Genomic DNA, 19137 nt, shown 5'->3' on the forward strand with positions numbered 1-19137 from the left:
CGCGATTTCCACATGGATGTGACGTGGAGGCCCGGCTTCCGACAAGCCCGGGGTGACTCACGCGGGGACACCCCGGGGCGGGGCTCAGGAGTTTTCTCCGGGCGGGGCGGCGGTCAGCGCCCCCTGGCGGCAGGCCCGGCGCCGCGCGCGCGCCGGCTCGGGCTCCGGCTCCGGCTCGGGTGCCTGGCGGCGTCACGTGACTGGAAAGTCCCTACCGGGTTGGAAATCCCCGTTGGAGGCCACGGATACAACTGAAAGGCAGAAAGGGAACTGGCCAGTCTGCAGCCTGGCGGCGGGAGGGCGAGAGGGAGAGGGAGAGGGCGAGAGAGCAGCGGGGAAGCGCCGTGAGCTCCGAGCGGGGGGGGCGGAGCGGAGACGCAGGCCGCCCGGAGACGTCCACACCCCCGGCCCAGCCATTCAGCCCGGACCCGGGGCGTCCATGGGGCACCGCCGCGGCCCGACCCGGATCGCGACCCCCGCCCGCCGTGCGCTTCGGTCCTGATCGGGAGTTGGGACTTGGCGAGAGCAAGGGCACGGCCCGAGAGGTGAGCGCCGTGCGCGGGGTGCGCGGGTGCACGGGCCCAGGGCGCGGGGTGCACGGGCCCCGGGCGCCTCCTCGTCCGCCGAGGTTTGGGCTGTCCCGGAGCAGAGTCCCGTGGTGAAGCGCTAGAGGTGCGCTCGCCGCCCCAGATGCTAGCCTGACAGCCGGGTTCTCCCAGCCATCCAGTGTTGCAGAAGATGAACTTAGGATGCAAGTGGCGGGGCAAGGGTCGCCCCCTCGGACCCCCAGGGTCGGGCGGTGGTTGGTTATTCTGTGCTTGCTCCTTTCTCGGATTCTGGAATAAGAATGGTTGCATGCTCTTGGCCACCTTGGCAGACCTTGCAAAAGCGCCGAAGTATTTTTTTTGGGGGGGTGTTTTTGTTTTTGTTTGCAGCCCGAGGGGCGCGGGTGCGCCAGCTAAACTTCCAAGGTCAGCTGCTGGCACGGGCTCCACGTCGAGCAGGGAGGTGGGGAACGGGGCGATCCCAGATTCTGCAACGTCTGTGAAGTTTGCATGTGGAAATGAGTCTCTGGCAGCCTGCTGCTGGGCTCCACGGGGGAGCCCTGGGTAGTTCTCCCATTTGCACCTCCCCAGACCCCACACTCAGATGCTCTGTCAGCCGGGATCGTCCCATATCCTGCCGCCCGCTCTCTCAGGAAAGCAGTGGTATTAAGTAAGGAAGAAGGCTCAGCTCATTTTAGCCCGCTTTTGTTTTTCTGGGCCTCTGATGTTTCCTTGGAAAGCCAGTCTGGTCAAGTGTCTCAACGCAGCATTTTGGGGGAGGATCTTTGCAAACTGGGGCGGGGGGGCGGGGAGGAGAAAGCCCCCAAATGAATTACTGAACAGACCGTTCCTGGCCCATTCTCAGCATCTGACATGCTTTATGGATCTTTCTTTCTTTTTCTTTCTTTCTTTCTTTCTTTCTTTCTTTCTTTCTTTCTTTCTTTCTTTCTTTCTTTCTTTCATTCTTTCCTTCTTTTCTCTCTCTCTCTCTCTCTCTCCCTTTCTTCCTTCCTTTCTCTCTCTCTCTTTTTTTCTTTCTTCGGCAATTCTTTGCACAACTTTTGGAGGGATACTTCCAAGCAATTGGCTGAGGTATTTGTGGAATATATATACACACATATATATGTATATATATTTCCACATCACAGACAAACATGTCTGCAAGGGTGAGGGGAGATTCTGAGTAACTTCTGCAGAATCTTATTGAACCTACTAACAGAAATCGGGGAAATTAAAAGGCAGAGAGGGAACAACTGTAAAAAGAATTGAAAAACTACAACACATGTTTTTTGTTTTGTTTTTGTTTTCTACTCATAATCATATGTCCCCAAAATTATTCTTTAGTTTTAAATGCTTCAAAGTCTCAGAATTGGAAACTTGGGCAATGGGTTTGGGGAGTATTAAGGAGACAACTTTGCAGGCTGTACAAGGCTAAGTCCATGAATGAGATTTCGCAGGCTTCTGAATACCAGTATTTGCATGTGTAGCATATAGTTAATAGCTCTCCCCATTTGCTGCCAGGTCTTTAGATCCCCAAGGAAAATGTGAAAGAGCCAGGAAACAGAAAGAAGCAACGTTAGTTTGTTCTAATCTTCCTCCTGCCTGTATGGTCCATCTGAGATCTGCAACCGCTGTACCTACAGGTATGGTGTTTTGGATTAGCAAGGGACAGGTGTAAAGAAGACCTAGCCTTTAGACAGAGCTCTGCTCCTGCAGGGCCGTGGACTTGTGAAGGCTCTCTACCTCCATTTCCTTAGCAGCAGACCAAAAATGGTTGTGTGGTTTTAATGGGCATTAAGTCATCTTTGATTTTAGCACCAGGCTTGGCCTTCAGTAGGTGGTCTGGTAATGCTTGTTGAGTGGATTTGTGGATGGATGAATGGATGAATAATACATAGTATTATGAAAGAGACTTTTTGCTGCATCACAAAAGTGTGTGTGTGTGTGTGTGTGTGTGTACATGGCTCATTGTAATGTCTATTATCTTGCTATGGTTTTGCCCAGGAACATTTGACATTGGTGAGACCCAAAAATGACATTTCCTTGACTCATCCATCAGTCACATTAAGAATCTCATTTCAAATGCTCACAAGCACCTTCAAGGTCAATAGTTCCTTGCACTCACCTTATTGGTGCTACAGGAATTTAGACCACCTTATCAGTGACTTGAGAGCCTTGGACCCACTTGGGAGTGATTTCCTTAATGTCTAAGTCCTTCTTTTCCTGCTTGCATAGGTCTAACTTCTTTTTTATCTAGTGAGTTCCCATGACAGATCATGACATGCAGGAGCAGGATTTAACCATTGCTGTGAAGTTCCTAGGGAATAGCTTTGTGTCTCTGAAAGCTTTCTCTTCTGGAAATCAGGGCATGTGGTGAGGCCTCCAACAGAGGGTTATACACCAGTTCCCATCATCCTGTGCTTGCATGGGCCACAGCTGCTGGTCCTTGTCCCCACTCTTCTTTCATTTGTCCTGAGTGGCCTTGTAGCTGAAGCTTTTATGCTGTCTGCTTCCAGAATTTCATTTTCTCCACCTGTTGATTATATGTGAGGATTAATTCCAGGATGAAAGACAAGGGGCAGAACACCAGTGAGAGGATTTGATTGACAGTTGGATTGAAATCATTGCATCCTAATGTACAATTTATTTTTCTTGGAGGTGTACAATTTATTATTCTGTCATTTCTCAGCTTGTTGTAAAGCTCAGGGGTAAGGAAAGAAAGCTGACTGTTGGGTCTTGTGATTGCAAAGCATCTTGCTGGAAATAGGCTTTCTCTATTGGTGATAAAGCCATTTGGTTTTAATTCTTTATAAATAGTGTAAAAATACTTCATACTTTTCTCTGGGGCTCAAGGGAAAGCACCTGGCAGCAAGCGACAGCAGCCTAAATGACACATCAACTTGTAGGATTCTCTATAAAATATATCCCGAGGGCTGGAATGTTGGAAAGAGGGCAATCAAGGCCTTGCCTGAAAGCAGGCAGAGACCCATAGTAGTCTGATGGTGGTCTTGGGGGAGGAGCTAGACACATGGGGCTCCTATGGGTACATCTCTCAGGATGTGCACACAATGACCCCAAAACTCAGTGCTATCCCACAGCAACCTCAGAATGGAGGGGGGAACTTAGATCACTTGGTGCGCAGGTTTGGGGGAGCAATACCTATCTCTGACAGACAGGCTTGGCGCCCTGACAAATGTTACTGTGAACACGGGTTATTCCCCTCCTCCTCAATACCCACTCTCCGCCTTCCTTCTCTTGTTTAGACTAATCTTTAAAGGTGATGTAACTCAGAACAGTCCAGTGTGAGTTAATCTGTGGGGCCTGCTAGTATCCTGGGAGTTGAGGTGACTAAGATCTTTTTGCCTACAGATTAGGGTAATGACAAGACCCAACCCCCGGGGTTTCCTGCAGGCAGGTAGATGGGAGGAGAGTCTCAGGCAGGCTAACGGAACAGAATGGAACTGGTTTTTCCCTCTCCTGTCCAGGCCCTGTGGAGCACCATGGCTGAGCACCTCCTTCCCCAGGCCTTGTATCTCAGCAATATGCGGAAAGCTGTGAAGATAAGAGAGAGAACTCCAGAAGACATTTTCAAACCTACCAATGGGATCATCCATCATTTTAAAACCATGCACCGATACACGTTGGAAATGTTCAGAACCTGCCAGTTCTGTCCCCAGTTTCGGGAAATCATTCACAAAGCTCTGATCGACAGAAGCATCCAGGCTTCCCTAGAAAGCCAGAAGAAGCTCAACTGGTGTCGTGAAGTCAGGAAGCTTGTGGCACTGAAAACCAATGGTAAGTTTGCTGCTGGTGCACTTCTGTTGTCCAAGGTCCTGGCTCCAAGTTGGTTGGGGCTGCACTGGTGAAGTGTTCATACACTGGCCTTAGAAACTGAAGAATATGTGATCATAGCAAGCTTGAATTTTTGTCTTGTGTTTGAGACAGGGTCTTTCTGAGTAGCCCAGGCTTCCTCAGCTCTGGGATTATAGTCATGTACCATCATGCCTGGCATAATGACTATTTTTTATTGAGAATATTTTCTAAGTAAGAGTTTCTAAGTAAGAATGCTAAGGGGCTGGGAAGGTGGCTCGATGGTAGAGTGCTTGCCTTGCATGCTTAAGGCCCTGAGTTCAATTCCTCAGCACCACATAAGCAGAAAAAGCCGCAAGTGGTGTTGTGGTTCAAATGGTAGAGCACTAGCCTTGACCTGAAGAGCTGAGGGACAGTGCCCAGGTCCAGAGTTCAGGCCCCACAACCGACAGAAAAGTAAATAAAAAATAAATAAAAAGAATGCTAAGGGTTTGGGGCAATGGACTTCTAAATGCCTTGTCTCAGGTGATGAATGTTTCTAATTCTTGAAACTGTTTAATCATCAATAAAATGCCCCTCCCTGGGCAAGTATGGAGGTTTTTTTTTTTTTTTAAAAAAAAGGTTTAAATTCAGAAGGGAAGTGTGGTGTGAAAAATGGCGTTCTATTGATTCCCACTGTTGGTAGAAAAGGCTTGTGACATCCTTACACTTCTGGAGTTTGTGGCATTTTATGGGTTAATTAGCAAAGCTGCTTTTGTCTCCTCTGTCTGTAGCCTGGTTCAGTTTCTAAAGAAATCTGGAGATAGCTATTGTCCACATTGCTGCTGACATTCAATCAAGTGATGCACAGATAGTTACGTGAAGTTGTCATCCAGGGTCTTTTATCCCTATAGTATCAGATAGATAGATTTTTGAGCACAGGTCTTAGACCTCTGTTTCCTGAGTTTCTTCCTATCTTTGCCTTTTTGCCTAATATGCTGTCACTACTGACAGCTAATTCCTATTCCAGGTTTGCTAGGATGTGTGTGTGTGTGTGTGTGTGTGTGTGTGTGTGTGTGTGTGTGTGTGTATTGTATGTGTGTGTGTTCTCAGTCATTTCCTTGGAGTGTGAATATGTGCATTGACCAACATGTACATTGACCTTTACACCTGTTTCATGCAGGTGTAAAGGTCTCCTTTTTGGATGTACACTTAAGTAAATAGACTTACAGGATCAGTTAAATGCTGATAGTATAGCTAATAGTCATCTCTGGTTCTTACATCAATGGAGAATTATCCTGATCATAATAAAACATCCAAGAATAGAAAATCTTTGATGATGATAAGAACATTAACTTAATATCTTAATTGGTATGTTAACTTGGGCTGTTTGAATAACTCAAAAGGATCAATGCACGGGGTGGTATTCTTTTGATCCTGGGGACTCTTGTGAATCGCCTCAAACTTTTACCTGTATTTATGAAGCTTAGGCATTTAGAAACATGATGGAAAGAAAAATGGTGATAGCGATTGTCTACATTGTTCTTGGCATTAAATCAAATGATACAAGAGGAAGGTATCATGTCAAGTTGTCATCAAAAGGCTTAGTTATATACCAGACAATTTGTGGTTTCACCTGTGCCATTTTGTGTGGGGATGAGGGAAGAGATGGAGTCAACATTGAGAGAAATAGAAATGGCATAGAGAAGAGAAACGCTTACCATTATCAGAATTAACAGACATTGTGTACTATTTCTTATAGAAAGGAATATACCTTATTTTCTTTAAAAGAATACAAATATGAAACATTCGTTTCACCATGATATGCCATCTTCACTAGAAAAGATTCATATTACAAATAAAACTACAAAAGCAAATTCTCTTGATAACATAATCTAGGAAGTAGAGATCTTTTTCCCCCCTGGCTTCTCTACTTGGGAGACAATTTCTTAAAAATATGAAAAAGGAAGAAAAGAGTTTTCAGGGAGGAGAAAACAAATGGCTTTTCTTGTATGATTTTTACCAGTACCTTTGTTTAAAAAAAAAAATCTTTCCTCTATAGGAAGGTTTCTTCAAAGTCCTTGTTCTGTTTGGGGAGGGGGTGATTCACAGTTGCATTTGAGGATATGAGACTGTGGTGAATGAGGAAGGGAGTAGGAGGCATAAGACTGAAACTTCATGTGAAAATTCCAGCGTCTATTGGCTGTGGAGATTTCACTTGTATAATGAGTAGCCCTATTCCAGCTCACTCTAACCACACCCACTTGGAAAGTCCGGGGTGCAGTTCGCAGTTTAAATGTCTACACACCAGAACAAAACGTACAATAGCTGTTGCTCAATTGCTAGTCAAATATCTTAGCACTGGGGAATTCCAGATGTTACTTAGGGAATTTTATACTGGTGCATCTCAATAAAGAACTGAAAGTCAGCGCAAGAAGAAGAAAAAAGCCTTATCTTTGCTCTAGATTTTGCAAAGGGGAAATTTCAACAGAACACAATCATTGCCACATTTCAGCCTCAACACAGGCTTGAAGGATCTTTTTGTTCATTTGTTCAGTTAGGTTGTTTTTGTTTGTTTTTTTAAGTATATAAATTGAAGGAATATTGACTGGTTTGGTATTTGACGTTTTTGTAAGGTTTGAAGCAGATAAAATTTCAGTTAGCTTTATTGTCTTGCAATAGAATAATGTAAGAATGCAGCATAATTTTTAAAACAATAGAAATGCTTTGTACTTGTCAGAGGGTGATAGTATAGAGTTCACTTGGTTTGTAGTAAACATTCTCCCAAATGTTTATTGCTTAGGGGTTGAAAATGAATGCAATCTTGGAGTGGGCGTGTAGCTCAGTAGTAGAGCTCCTGCCTAGCATGCTTGATCCTCCACACTGCCAAAATTAAACAAACAAAAAAGAATGAGGTCTAGTGAATTGTGATTGTTTAATCTGGAAAAGTATTGAATTGATGGAAGAAAACTAGACCAGACTTTTTCTCAAAAATGCCAGTCTTAAAACTCATTTTTTAAATTTATTTATCTGTTTATTTATTTAATTTAGACAGAGAATTTTTTTGTTTTTTGGGTTTTTTTTTTGGTATGGCACTGGAACTTCAAATCCATTCCTTAAGTTTTTGTTTAGCTTTCATTGCCCAAGGCTGGTATATTTGAGCCATACCTCCATTCCCACTTTGAGATGTGTCAGTCTAGCTGGCTTCAAACCTTGATCCTCAGATCTCATCCCCCTGAGTGGCTAAGATTATAGATGTGAGCCATTAGCACCCAGCCAACACTGATTTATTTTTGGAATTCGGCATCTAGTTGCTTTTCTACTTTGAAAAAGAACTTTACCATAGTTCACAAAACGCATCAGGGGATTGGGGCCAGCAAGCCGCAGGAAATTTGGTGCTGTCAACCCCTCTTTACAAACTGGAAGAGGAAATTCCCAACATTGAAGTGGAATGGTCAAGACACTTACCACTGAGTCATGGCCAGACTGTCCCTGTCTAGTAAAATACCTGCTTCCTGGTTTGTGCATGCTGCCCTGGCTGTTAATACTTTCCTCAGAGCTGGAGAGCAGTGATGCTGCACTATGGTCAGCCAACTAAGGACTGATAGATAGGACTGGGCTGGAAGTGTGGCTCAAGTGATAGAGCACCTGCCTAGCAAGGACAGGGTACTAACTTCAAAACCCAGTACTGTCTATAGAAAACAAAGGACTGCAAAAGTCATAGCTCACTGTTCTCATTCCACAAAGAGAAAAAGTATGCAGGGACCTTAAGGACTTTCCTCCAAGGTCACCTAAACTAGTTGGGAGTCCCTTTGGTTCTGAGAGTACCAATCTCACAAAGAATAATGAATAGATGACCTTTGACTAAGAACTCAAATCTTTCAGCCTCCAATGATAGCAGAGATAGGTTGATTCTGGAAAGTAAAAGAAAAACAATAAAACTTTGCAGGGCAGGGCCTTCTGTGCAGATGACTTGACTTTGCTCCTTTTGGCTTCCGCTGCCCTAAGGTGATGGAAACTGCCTCATGCACGCTGCTTGTCAGTACATGTGGGGAGTTCAGGACACAGACTTGGTCCTGAGGAAGGCGCTGCACAGCACGCTCAAGGAGACGGACACACGCAACTTCAAATTCCGCTGGCAGCTGGAGTCTCTGAAGTCTCAGGAATTTGTGGAAACGGGGCTGTGCTATGACACTCGGGTATGTTTTGTTCCTCAATAGACAGATCCATGGTGGCTGAAGGGCACCCTGCGCCAGTGTGCTTCCCTTCAGGAGCGTGCGACTTACTAGTCCCAAGTGGGGTTAAGCAAAGCACACTCAAGGGAAAACACCAGAGGCCTGTGAGCTGACGAGCGTGGGGCTTAGGACTGATGATCAGTGACTACCCACCTAGGTGTAGGCTCTTCATTTGGGCCAGTATTCCTGTCATGGCCTTTCTTTTGGCATTTCTGGCAATTTCCTTCTGGCAACCAGTGGACGCAAGGCCTCATCATTCTAGGTCCCAAGTTTGGAATTTTTTATATACATTTGGGTTAAGGGGTTCAATGTTTTGCCTCATGAGGTGCTCTCTCTCTCTCTCTCATTGGTCGTGGGGACTTGAATTCAGCCTGGGCGCTGTCCCTCAGCTCTTCAGCTCAAGGCTAGCACTCTACCACTTGAGCCATAGTGGCACTTCTGGCTTTTTCTGCTTATGTGGAGCTGAGGAATCAAAACCCAGGGCCTCATGCATGCAAATCAGGCACTCTACCACTGAGCCACCTTCCCAGCCCGAATTTTTATTTCTTAAGAGAAAAGCAGGTACTCTATAATCCTCCATTTTGCTGGGGGTCGGTCATGGGGCTTGAACTTGGGGGCCTGGATACTATTTCTGAGTTCTTTTGCTCAAGGCTAGTGTTCTCCCACTCTGAGCCAAAGCACCACTAATTGGACATATCTCACAGACTTTCTGCTGAGGTGGCTTTGAACCATGCTCCTCAGATCTCAGCCTGCAGAGTAGCTAGGATTACAAATGTGAGCCACCAGCGCCTGAATAGCTTCCTCCATTTTTGAGTTTGCCTTGTACTGGAAAAAAAGAACAGGAAATCAACCAAAAGGAATAGGGGAGCTTGTTCAGTGGAATGATGAATTCAAGAAAAGGGAGGAGAAAAATCAGCTGATTTGTATTTGTGAATAATTGCAGCGTAATGTCAGAATGACTTCAGTGCAGAGTACATTCAGTCTTGGCTTCTCCCCTTGACTCTTCCTATCTTCTTAGAACTGGAATGATGAATGGGACAATCTTATCAAGATGGCATCCACAGACACCCCAGTAACCCGGAGTGGACTTCAGTATAATTCACTAGAGGAGATTCACATATTTGTCCTTAGCAATATCCTCAGGAGACCCATCATTGTCATTTCAGGTGAGCTGTCCGCATGGATTTGGGGACTTTTTAGGTGTGATGCTTTGGCTCTAAGCACCGGGGGAAACATCCCACACTCTCAAATTATAGATAGTAGTGGCTGGGTAAAATTTCACACAAGTCATCTGAGGGCCTTGTTTCTCTCTTTCATTACACAGACAAAATGCTAAGAAGTTTGGAATCGGGTTCCAATTTTGCCCCTCTGAAAGTAGGTGGAATTTACCTGCCTCTCCACTGGCCTGCCCAGGAATGCTACAGATACCCCATCGTCCTCGGCTATGACAGCCAGCATTTCGTACCTCTGGTGACACTGAAGGACAGTGGGCCTGGTAAGAAGGCAGCATCAGTTCTCATTCGCATTCATAGCTCTGTGAGAGACTGAAATATCTGGGTCAGCACACACTCCCTCTTCCTCCCTCTCCCTCAGTTGAAAGTCTGATTTGAGATTTGAGTATATTACTTGCATTTGGATATATTGTTTGTTTAGTTAGTGCAGGTAGAGTATGCATTATCTGAAATGCTCGGAACCAGAAGTGTTTCAGATTTGAAGTTTTTCAGCATTATGTTTTTGGCTTTTTCTCTCGCAAATTTTCATGGATTTTACCAGTTGATCACCCTTAATCCAAGATGTTCCAGAATCTGCTCAGAAGTTACATATTTGGGGTTTTCATGTTAAAGTCCTCAGACCTGCAGCAACAATTCAGTACATCCTTCCCCATGTCTTTTTGTGATCAAGGGGGAGAAGTACTTTCAGCCTGCTAAGGTCAAGCAGGAGGTTTATGTATGTATATGGAGTCTCACTGCTGTTGTTACGAGATGACAAAGCAAGATGTTCAGGACCCTCTGTGCAGTGGGTGCTAGAGAAGGCAGATGCCTGTCAGGGTGCTGTTATTATAGTGGCTTCAGGGGGGTTGGTGCTATGCTAAGTACTTTTGATAACCTTATTTCACACTACCTCAAAAACCCTCTAGACTGAGATGTAGAGATTTTACAGATGAGTTGGTAGAAGTCAAGGGAGGTTAAAAAAAACCTGACAAATGTACACCTTGATGTAGGCAAAGTCAGGATTTGAATTCAGGTCTGTCCAACTTTGAAGCATGGGAAATTAACAGTTAAGCTCCCCTGCCTCATAGCTGGTTAATATTCTGTGAACTGCCTGGAAACAATGAATTTTATATTACAGTGGAATGCATTTTATTTCCCCATTTGGGTCCAATTGGTTACATAACACTATTCTACTCTCTAAATTATATGCTCTCCATATTTTCACAACTGAACCCTTATATATATATGGCCTTGAATATAATGTCATTTAGTAGAATGGTATTTTACTCACAGGCTTAATTTTCTTTCCCACAGAAATTCGAGCTATTCCACTTGTTAATAGAGATCGAGGGCGATTCGAAGACTTAAAAATTCACTTCTTGACTGATCCTGAAAATGAGATGAAGGAAAAGCTATTAAAGGAGTACTTGGTTGTGATAGAAATCCCAGTACAGGGCTGGGACCATGGCACAACACACATGATTAACACTGCCAAGTAAGTATTACCTTCTCCCTCTCCTCCTCCCTCTCCTCCCTCTCCCTCTCTCCCTCTCTCTCTTTCCCGCTTCCCCTCTCCCTCTCCCTTTCCCTCTCCCTCTCCCTCCCTCTCTCTCTCTCTCTCCTCCCTCTCCCTCTCCTTCTCCCTCTCCTTCTTCCTCTCCCTCTCTCCCTCTTCCTCTCCCTCTGTCCCTCTTCCTCCCTCTCTCTTTCCCTCTCCCCCTCTCCCTTTCCCTCTCCCTCTCTCTCTCCCTCCCCCTCTCTCTCTCCCTCTCTTCCCCCCCTCTTCTGTCTCTCTCTTTCTCTGTCAACTGGAACTGCCTTGCAAGCTGTTGCCTCCCCCACAACTCAACAATACTCTTAATTGCTGCCAGCTCCCTGGCAAATAGGAAACAAGATCAGCATCTTGGGCATTCAGAAAGGAATGATCGTTTCAGGCAATAGTTAACTTTAATGGAAACAAGGCATGTATCCATAGTGACTTCTTGGCTAGCTAGATGATGAGAGTCAAGAATTGTAGGTTTTAGAAATGTTTTACTCTCATGCCTATATTGTTGTAAATTGTCCTAATACATATTTAAAAGACTAGCAAGTGAAAACAACTGGAAACAAAGTCTTTTTTGGTTGGCTTCTTGGTAAGGACAGATACCCACAGGGTTGGCGATGTGCTTATGAGACCAACATGTGAAGAAGTGGGAGGGAGCCCCAGGAGACTTGCTGTCTCTAAACACTGGCTTTGTGTTAGAGAGAGGCCTGTCTTAGAGAATGTGGAATATTAGGTTATCAAAGTGGAGATTGGCCAGTTACAGAGTGAAACACAAATAGTTCTTATGGCTCTGTCTGCCTCTTATATCACTCCTGGCAGTGAACTTTTAGTAGATGACCTGATACAGATCTGAAATTACTAACAGTGAAATACAGAACAGAAAGCTTCAAAATAGTGCTAAAGACAGTCCCATATGAATGTCCCAAATAATGTCTTGCTAGAAATTTGATTTCTGAGAATGTAAAAAGTAAAAGTGATTTTAAAAAGAAACAATAGGGTTGGGAAGGTGGCTCAGTGGTAGAGTGCTTGCCTTGCATGCAGAAGGCCCTGGGTTTGATTTCTCAGCACCATATAAGCAGAAAAAGCCAGAAGTGGCTCAAGTGGTAGAGCGCTAGCCTTGAGCTGAAGAGCTGAGGGACAGTGCCCAGGCCCAGAGTTCAAGCCCACGACTGACAAAAAAATAAAACAAAAAACCACAAAACAATAGATTGATGAGACACAGAAGCAATCTCTATAGAGGATCTCTCTCATTTTCTTTTTGTCATTTTGTATGTGGGCACATGTTACTACTGGGGCTTGAATTCAGGGTCTTATGCTCTTGCTTAGCTTTTTCACTCAAGGCTAGCACTCTACCACCTGAGCTACACTACCACTTCTTGTTTTTTTCTAGTTAATTGCAAATCACGGACTTTTCTGTCCCAGCTGGCTTTGAACCATGATCCTCAGATCTTAGCCTTCTGGGTAGCTAGAATTACAGGCATGAGCCCTCAGCACTGGCTTTTATTTCTCCCCACCTCCCCCCAGTACTAGGAATCAAATCCATAGCTTCCCTGTTCCTCTAACCTCTCCCCTCCAAAATCCCTTTCTTTAGAATTATCTGTAACCAGAAGTGAGCAGTGTGTGTGTGTAGGAAGCATGAGGCCTTGAATACCTGCTCCCCCACCAAAAATAACTTACTTACATGTGTATATACCAAGATTGATTATATAAAACTGTGATTGTACAAGGAAAGAAGCCTTCTTAGGAGAGGAACCTTATATTTGAGTAGAGAACCTGTGATGAGTGTTTGGAACCTTGTTATGCCATAGGCCTCATTTTAGTGATTTCAATTAAGAACTGATGCCTAGCCTGACATTCTGAAAGTTTGTTCTGGGAACTAATGAGATCAAGTTATGTGTGCCATGTGGTGTTGCTCATATATTGTCCTGTTTGCTCTTCAGGTTGGATGAAGCTAACTTGCCCAAAGAAATAAATCTGGTGGATGATTACTTTGGACTTGTCCAGCACGAGTACAAGAAATGGCAGGAAAACCAGGAGCAGGGCCGGAGAGGGGCACATGCGCAGAACCCTCTGGCACCTACCACACCCCAGCTTTCCCTGATGGATATAAAATGTGAAACTCCCAACTGTCCTTTCTTCATGTCTGTGAACACCCAGCCTTTGTGTCACGAATGCTCAGAGCGGCGCCTGAAGAACCAAAATAGACTCCCAAAGCTGAACCCCAAGCCTGGCCCTGAAGAGCTCCCTGGCCTGGCACTTGGGGCATCTCGAGGGGAGGTGTATGACCCCTCGGCCTGGAGCCCCAAGGAGCCATCTGGGGGGCCTCATTCAGCCCCACCAACAGCACCCAGCCTTTTCCTGTTCAGCGAGACCACCGCCATGAAGTGCAGGAGCCCTGGCTGCCCTTTCACACTGAACGTGCTACACAATGGATTTTGCGAGCGCTGCCACAATGCCCGACAGCTAAACGCCAGCCACACCACAGACCCCACAAGGCATTTAGATCCTGGGAAGTGTCGAACCTGCCTCCAGGATGTCACCAGGACGTTTAATGGGATCTGCAGTACTTGCTTCAAAAGGACTACGACGGAGCCCTCTCCCAGCCTCACCTCCAGCATCCCTTCTTCCTGTCACCAGCGCTCCAAGTCCGACCCCTCTCAGCTCATCCAGAGTCTCAACCCACACTCCTGCCACCGAGCTGGAAGTGAGGCCCCCTCCCCTTGCCTCTCCCAGGCAGCCCGGACTCCAGGGGACAGACCGGGAACCAGCAAGTGCAGGAAAACTGGCTGCATGTATTTTGGGACTCCAGAAAACCAGGGCTTTTGCACACTGTGTTTCATCGAGTACAGAGAAAACAAACGTGAGTAGTAAAGGGCTGTGATGGATTTCTCAATGTAGTTGCTATGGTCTAGAAGGGGGCAGGTCCCTGAGCTTCAAGGAAAGACACCTGTCTGAGCAGTGGGATAGAATGATCAGATTGCAATGTGCTTTCCCATCTGTGTGCACTTGGGGACAGTCTTGGAACCTCTGCCAGCCACGCCTGCAAACACTGGGCACTATAATCACAGCAGCTTAGATTATCACATGCTGCCCAGCACCAGTGGCTCATGATTGTAATAATCCTAGCTACTCAGGAGGCTGAGATCTAAGGATCACAATTCAAAGTCTGTCCAGGCAGGAAAACCTGTGAGATTCTTTATCTCCAATTAACCATCAAAAAGCCAAAAGTAGAGCTGTGTGTGACTCAAGTGGTAGAGTGCTAGTCTTAAACAAAACATCTAAGGGACAGCTCATAGGCATTGGATTCACACCCAGGACCCAGTGTACAAAAGAAATGAATAAATAAGTGATTATCAGGAGCCGAAGCCAAAAAGTAGCCTGTAAATAGAATTCATAGGATTGGTTTTCATAATGCATCCAGTGCCTAGCAATTTATTTGATAAAGTTAATTAAGCTAGACATTGGCAGTTGCAGTGGAATAGAGAAACTCCAAGTGGGAGCAGTAGTAGCAGGAGAGAGGCAAGTGTCTGAGCACAAGGAAATCACTTGTGCTTTGGAAGATGGATGAGTACTTAGTGTATGCCAATTGTTCTGTCTCTTGACTTTCTACTACTCCATGTTCAAATCAACAGCTCTGCAAAGCCAAGGATGTTTCTGTAATATTATTCCTCTGCTGACTTTTTAGCCTGGGCTTGAATACATTGTTCAAGGATGTCCTAATCTATACTGGGAAGCTTTTTTCTTCTCTACTGTCAGTGTGTCTTTGTCTGCATGGTGATACTGACATGGTACTGAGTAACATCACCTCTCTTGTAGATTTTGTTGCTGCCTCTGGGAAATCTGGCTCCACTACCTCCAGGTTCCAGAACTCAGTTCCATGTCTGGGGAGAGAATGTGGCACCCTTGGAAGCACCCTGTTTGAAGGCTACTGTCAGAAGTGTTTCATTGAAGCTCAGAACCAGAGATTTCATGAAGCTAAAAGAACTGAAGAACAACTGGTAAGGGGTTTTGAGAGGCCTCTCGCTCTGTGTGTCAGGCTTTCCCCCCTGCCAGGTCTTCTGGCAAAGGACTGCTTGGAAAGGTTGCTGAAGAACCTGGGTAAAACATCCCGGGTGCAGTGCATCTGTGACTCCCACTGCAAATGCCAGTGGCAGCTCACGCGACCTGAATGTGCTTTAGAATTCATTTGAAAAGCCACTGAAACCAGCTCTTCAAGCACCCAGAAAGGCCACTGGTGGTCAGGGTCATCTCTGATTTTCAGTAGAAGCACAGATATCTACAAAGTAGATTGTGTGTGTATGTGTATGTGTGCGCATGTACGCACACACCTGTCCTGGGCTTGAACTCAGGGCCTAGGCACTGTCCCTGAGCCTTTGTGCTCAAGGCTAGTGCTCTACCACAACTCCACTTGTAGCCTTCTTAGTGTTCAATTGGAGATAAGAGTCTTGTGGACTTTTCTGCCTGAGCTGGCTTCCAACCCATATCCTCAGATCTCAGCTTCCTGAGTAGCTAAGGATTACAGTTGTGAGCCACTGGCACCTGGCCCAAAGTAGACTTTTAAATAATCCTTTGTCATGAGCAGAGAGGAGACAGAACATTCTAGAACATTCTACATGCTTATCAGAAAAGCTACTCTTGGCTATCAGTGTGTTGAGTACAGAGGGGCAGGGAAAGCTATCTCAATAAGAGACTGATTATTAATCTGAATGAAAGGACCCAGTGTTCAGGCCTCCACAGGGGGAGTAGTGGCTCCCCTCAGCCTCCCTGGGACCAGTCCCAGCTGGGTCTGGGAGAGATATGGGTGGGGAACCACAGCTTATCAACAGCAAATACATAGTGCACTCTTCCTGCCACAGGCAGAGAACCCCTTTGTCAAGTCCCCACAGTCAAGAAAGATCTCCCTGTGGCCCCTGGATAGTATGATAGCACTTCTGTGCTTTCCTGCCCAGTGTGACAACGTATCTATCTATTCTTTCCCTCAGAGATCAAGCCAGCGCAGCCCTCGAACCACACAGGGTGCATCAAGGCCCAAGTGCATGCGGGCATCCTGCAAAAATATCTTGGCTTGCCGCAGTGAGGAACTCTGCATGGAATGCCAGCACCTCAGCCAGAGGGTAGGCCTTGCACCCCACCGGGTTGAGCCTGCTCCTGAAGAGACCCCCAAACAGCTCTGCCGGGCCCCTGCCTGCGATCATTTCGGCAATGCCAAATGTCATGGCTACTGTAACGAGTGCTTTCAGTTCAAGCAGATGTATGGCTAAGCAGAAATGGGTGGGCCGGCCCTGTCTAGAGGGGCCTCGAGCTGCCAGCCAGCGTGGTGCTACACTCCAAACCCCTGGATGCCACAGCAGGTGGAAGCCCCGGGCACAGAGGTCTGGAGGGTGTCTTTGGGCAGGGAAGGGCAGATGAGCTCTTCATTCATGCTGCCTGTGATGCTCAGGTTTGGTAACTGGCAATCTCCTCAAGTGGTTTTAGAGCAAAGCCTTGTGACTGGCAGTGCATGGTGTTAGTTCCAGCCCAGAATTGCTCTCTTAAAAAGCAAAGGGCTGGGAATGTCTTTGGACTTGGAATGTGTGCTGGGACAGGGAGAGGCCCCTGAACGTCTCCTGCCAGGGCTGTTTGATCATGTTCACAAGAAACAGGAAGGACATAGACAGGCAGGTGGGGGCCAGGGAGCCATCCCGCTGCCAGCCATTCGCCTCTTTGACAGTCCTCCAAGGCCTTTGCCTGAAGTTCATGGGAGCTCAGGGAAAACGGACATATCTCAAGTATGTCTGTGGTCAGTGGTTTTTTCCCACCGTGCCTGGGCTGTGATTGAGGCTGCTGAGACTGAACTTGAACTTGTACATGTGGGGAGAGAAACAAGCTGCTCATGACAGTACACACTTTTCACAGAGTATGTTTGTGAGAAGACAGGTATCATTGGGTTCTTACTGTCTTCACATCTAAAGAGCTTAGCCTGAACCAAAGTGTGTACTTAAATAATATACCCCTTATATGATATATGAGGGATTTTTTAACAATGACAAAATGCTGGCCTAGAGGTACAAGTAAGAAGTATAAGTAATGATGACCTGTTTTCTGGTTGTTGTTGGGCATCCTCTGTGCACAGCTTATTACATGAACTCGTCGGGCTCCCTTCTGAAAGGGAACCCTTGAGTCATCTGGTTGTTAATTCACTTTATTTATTACAAATGTCCAATTTATTTAAATAAAGATATTTCTTCTGCTCTGGGGAGCATGCTGCAGTGTGTTTGTAGGATAACCTAGTTGCTTTTGGTTATGTTCTGGAACCTGGCAAGCTCACAACCACAATGGGAGAGGCATGTCATTAGATGTGCTTGCTTCTTGCCACCCTAGGAAAGACAGAATTGCTTCCAGGCTAAATTGAATCTCATGCTTCATCCTATGCAACTCCAGCTGCACCACAAAACACTTCTGTCCATGCTGTTGTATATCCTACCTCCTTGGAGAAGGATAGAGAAAGGTCATGGGCCAGATTGGGGAGGGCCACAGGGTAACTCGGCCTTCCGTGATGCCTTCACTTGCTGTCTGTGTTAATGCTCTGGCCTGGGGTGCTGAGTGAGGGTGGGGAGACCTTGTGTCTAGTGATACCCCAGCCTTGGGACATCAAAACCCTGTCATGGTGAAGATGAAGACATTTCTTCCTGTTGGCCTGAAGTTTCTCTGCTTTGTGTTAATGTCATTTGAGCCCTAGAGGAAAAGGAGGGAAATGCATTTCCCCAGTGGTTAAATGCTACCATTTGAGGGATCTAAATGCAGGACCTGAAACCATTTGTGATCCATAACTCTACATAGTCCTTTTTTTTTTCCTTTTTCTGATGTGTCTTTCTCATAGTATTTCAAAGATGTCAAACAAATGCCAGTGTTTTCATCTAGTTCTTTCAAAGTCGGTAACTTAATATTTTGTTATCTATCAATATTTTTCATTCTTAATGTGAAGAAATAGAATTATTTATACTTATAGAAAAAAATATTTGAAATTTGCACTCGCAGAATGCTATCTACTTTTTGGATTCCTTCAAGTTGTCCTAAAGAAATGTAACTTTACACAAAAGGCCATATAAAAAAATAAATTATTTAAGAGCATATGTCGATGTGTTCCATTGATGACTGCTGGAAGAAGATAGGCTTGAGCCCACAGGCTGCTTCCTACGCCACTGTGTGTGCTAAGCCAGCAGACCTCTCGCATGGAGACTGAGGGAATGCTGAAAATGATAATGCACAAGAGTGAGGCTGGGCTCCCACATCAGCTTTCTGTATTCTCAGTGGGGACATAGTGTGGGGGTCCTTACTCTCTAGATCTCTCTGAAGTAGAAAAAGAACAAGAAAGGAGGCGGGAGGGAGGCAAGGAAGAGAGATTGTAGAGGAAGAAGACTGGTGTAAGATTTCCTGGATCTGAGGGGAGAAAAGAATTGGCCAGGCTGTGATGGCCACCAGAACTAGGAAGTTCTAACCTTATTGTCTGAAAGGAGGGGAGCGGGGAGGGATAGTTTTTGTTCTGTTCAATTCTGCTCTCCTCTTACACCATGACACCAGAACAAATCTCTGTGATCCCAAGATGTATGAAAAATTTCTCCTCATCAGCAAGCAAATACAGCTTGTATTGTGGATAATACCAGCCAGCTGTGTGCTTTCGTTCCATTCCGACACTCTTGGACAGGAGATGCTATTGGACTCCACAGGTTGAGGCCTCTGTTCCCAAGACTGGCTTCCCCAAACACTCTAGACACAAGTTTCAAACCCCTGGTTACTTTTCCCTATGTTCCCCAAGAACCAGATGTAATAGGGGT

General features: G+C 45.7%; 1 protein-coding gene across 1 annotated transcript; it reads left to right on the top strand.

Moving 5' to 3' along the window:
* Positions 1 to 299: 299 nt before the first annotated feature.
* Positions 300 to 17571, top strand: Tnfaip3 (tumor necrosis factor, alpha-induced protein 3). The gene is made up of 9 exons (XM_013026893.1): positions 300 to 545; positions 4031 to 4340; positions 8343 to 8533; positions 9588 to 9735; positions 9894 to 10064; positions 11095 to 11275; positions 13264 to 14183; positions 15140 to 15321; positions 16306 to 17571. Exons 2-9 carry the CDS (start codon positions 4046 to 4048, stop codon positions 16582 to 16584), a joined length of 2367 nt encoding a protein of 788 aa, XP_012882347.1. The 5' UTR covers positions 300 to 545; positions 4031 to 4045; the 3' UTR covers positions 16585 to 17571.
* Positions 17572 to 19137: the final 1566 nt, after the last annotated feature.

Source organism: Dipodomys ordii, unplaced genomic scaffold (genome assembly GCF_000151885.1).
Source record: "Dipodomys ordii isolate 6190 unplaced genomic scaffold, Dord_2.0 Scaffold97, whole genome shotgun sequence".
NCBI classification, from domain to species: Eukaryota; Metazoa; Chordata; class Mammalia; order Rodentia; family Heteromyidae; genus Dipodomys; species Dipodomys ordii.